The sequence below is a fragment of the Oxyura jamaicensis genome, unplaced genomic scaffold, assembly GCF_011077185.1.
Source record: "Oxyura jamaicensis isolate SHBP4307 breed ruddy duck unplaced genomic scaffold, BPBGC_Ojam_1.0 oxyUn_random_OJ69531, whole genome shotgun sequence".
NCBI classification, from domain to species: Eukaryota; Metazoa; Chordata; class Aves; order Anseriformes; family Anatidae; genus Oxyura; species Oxyura jamaicensis.
The window spans coordinates 828-2,370 of NW_023309448.1; the positions used below are offsets into that span (position 1 = coordinate 828).

General features: G+C 51.7%; 1 protein-coding gene across 1 annotated transcript; it reads left to right on the plus strand.

Annotated features, from left to right (window-relative positions):
- Positions 1-202: 202 nt before the first annotated feature.
- On the plus strand, positions 203-1,105 carry LOC118159308 (olfactory receptor 14C36-like; the record flags this gene model as incomplete). Its single annotated transcript, XM_035313912.1, has 1 exon — positions 203-1,105. A coding segment is annotated over exon 1 (903 nt), but the record flags the coding sequence as incomplete, so codon positions are not given.
- Between the last annotated feature and the right edge of the window lie 438 nt (positions 1,106-1,543).

Here is a 1,543-nt window from a genome sequence, read left to right on the forward strand (position 1 = left end):
AGCACAGCCCCCTGCTTCTTGTGGCACCCCCAGAGCACCAACTAGAGGTAAGCCAAGCAGCTGCAGAAAGCTCTTCCTGAAAGGAATGAGGCAGCATGTTGTGTGGTGTTTGTTGAGACATGCAATGGATTTTAGTCAGAGAAGTCCTTAAATTTTCCACTGTCAATTCTTCATTTTGTCAAGGTTCCCCCAAGGGCAGTAAATGTGTAACAGCAGCTCCATCACGGAGTTCCTCCTGCTGGCATTCGCAGATACGCGGGAGCTGCGGCTCCTGCACTTTGTGCTCTTCCTGGGCATCTACCTGGCTGCCCTCCTGGGCAACGGCCTCATCCTCACCGCCGTAGCCTGCGACCGCCGCCTCCACACCCCCATGTACTTCGTCCTCTTCAACCTCACCCTGCTTGACCTGGGCTGCATCTCCACCACTCTCCCCAAAGCCATGGCCAATTCGCTCTCGGACACCAGGGCCATTTCCTATCAAGGGTGTGCTGCACAGCTCTTTCTGATAATCTTTTTCAATTTAGCAGAACTTTCGCTTCTCACTGTCATGTCTTACGACCGCTACGTTGCCATCTGCCAGCCCCTGCACTACGGGAGCCTCCTGGGCAGCAGAGCTTGTGCCCAGATGACAGCAGCTGCCTGGGGCAGTGGCTTTCTCCACGCTGTCCAGCACATCGCCAATACATTTTCCCTGCCTTTCTGTTGTGGCAATACCCTCAACCAGTTCTTCTGTGAAATCCCCCAGATCCTCAAGCTCTCCTGCTCAGACTCCTACCTAAGGGAAGTTCAAGTTCTTGCGGTTACTGCTTCTCTATTTGGGGGTTGCTTTGTTTTCATTGCTCTGTCCTATGTGCAGATCTTCAGGGCCGTGCTGAGGATCCCCTCACAGCGGGACCGGCACAAAGCCTTTTCCACGTGTCTACCTCACCTGGCAGTGGTCTCCCTCTTTCTCAGCACAGTTATCTTTGCCCACCTGAAGCCCCCCTCGATTTCCTTCCCTTCCCTGGATCTTTTTCTGGCATTCCTGTACTTGGTGGTGCCTCCAGTAGCAAACCCCTTCATCTACAGCATGAGGAACAAGGAGATCAAGGTTACCATGTGGAAAGTGATGACTGGGTGTTTTCTTGAGCAATATATTGCCCGCCTTCTTCTGTAAATCACTCGTAATATTACCCATGATAGACAAAGCCAGTGGGTCTTAAGTTCTTGTGTTTCTATTTTTATTTTTTTTTCTCTCAATTTTATTTTCTCAGCTGTTGTCCACAAATAAATCAATTTCTTCACTTTTCTTGTGTATTTAAAAAAATTAAAGTGCCTTTTTGTCTTCTGTCCTTCCTTTGAGGCCTTTTCTGTGGCTGCAGGGACAGTGCCTGTGTGCAGAGGTGGAAGAGAAGAGTCATGGCCCAGCAGCATGGCCAAGGAGCACCAGCGCTGGGTCCATGCAGAGCTGTTCTCCTGCCACTGCCACCCTGTCCTGCTGAGCCCTGCTGGTGGGTTCAGGCCCGGCTGCTCCTGCAGCTTGGTGCCAGTGCTGCTGTGGGGC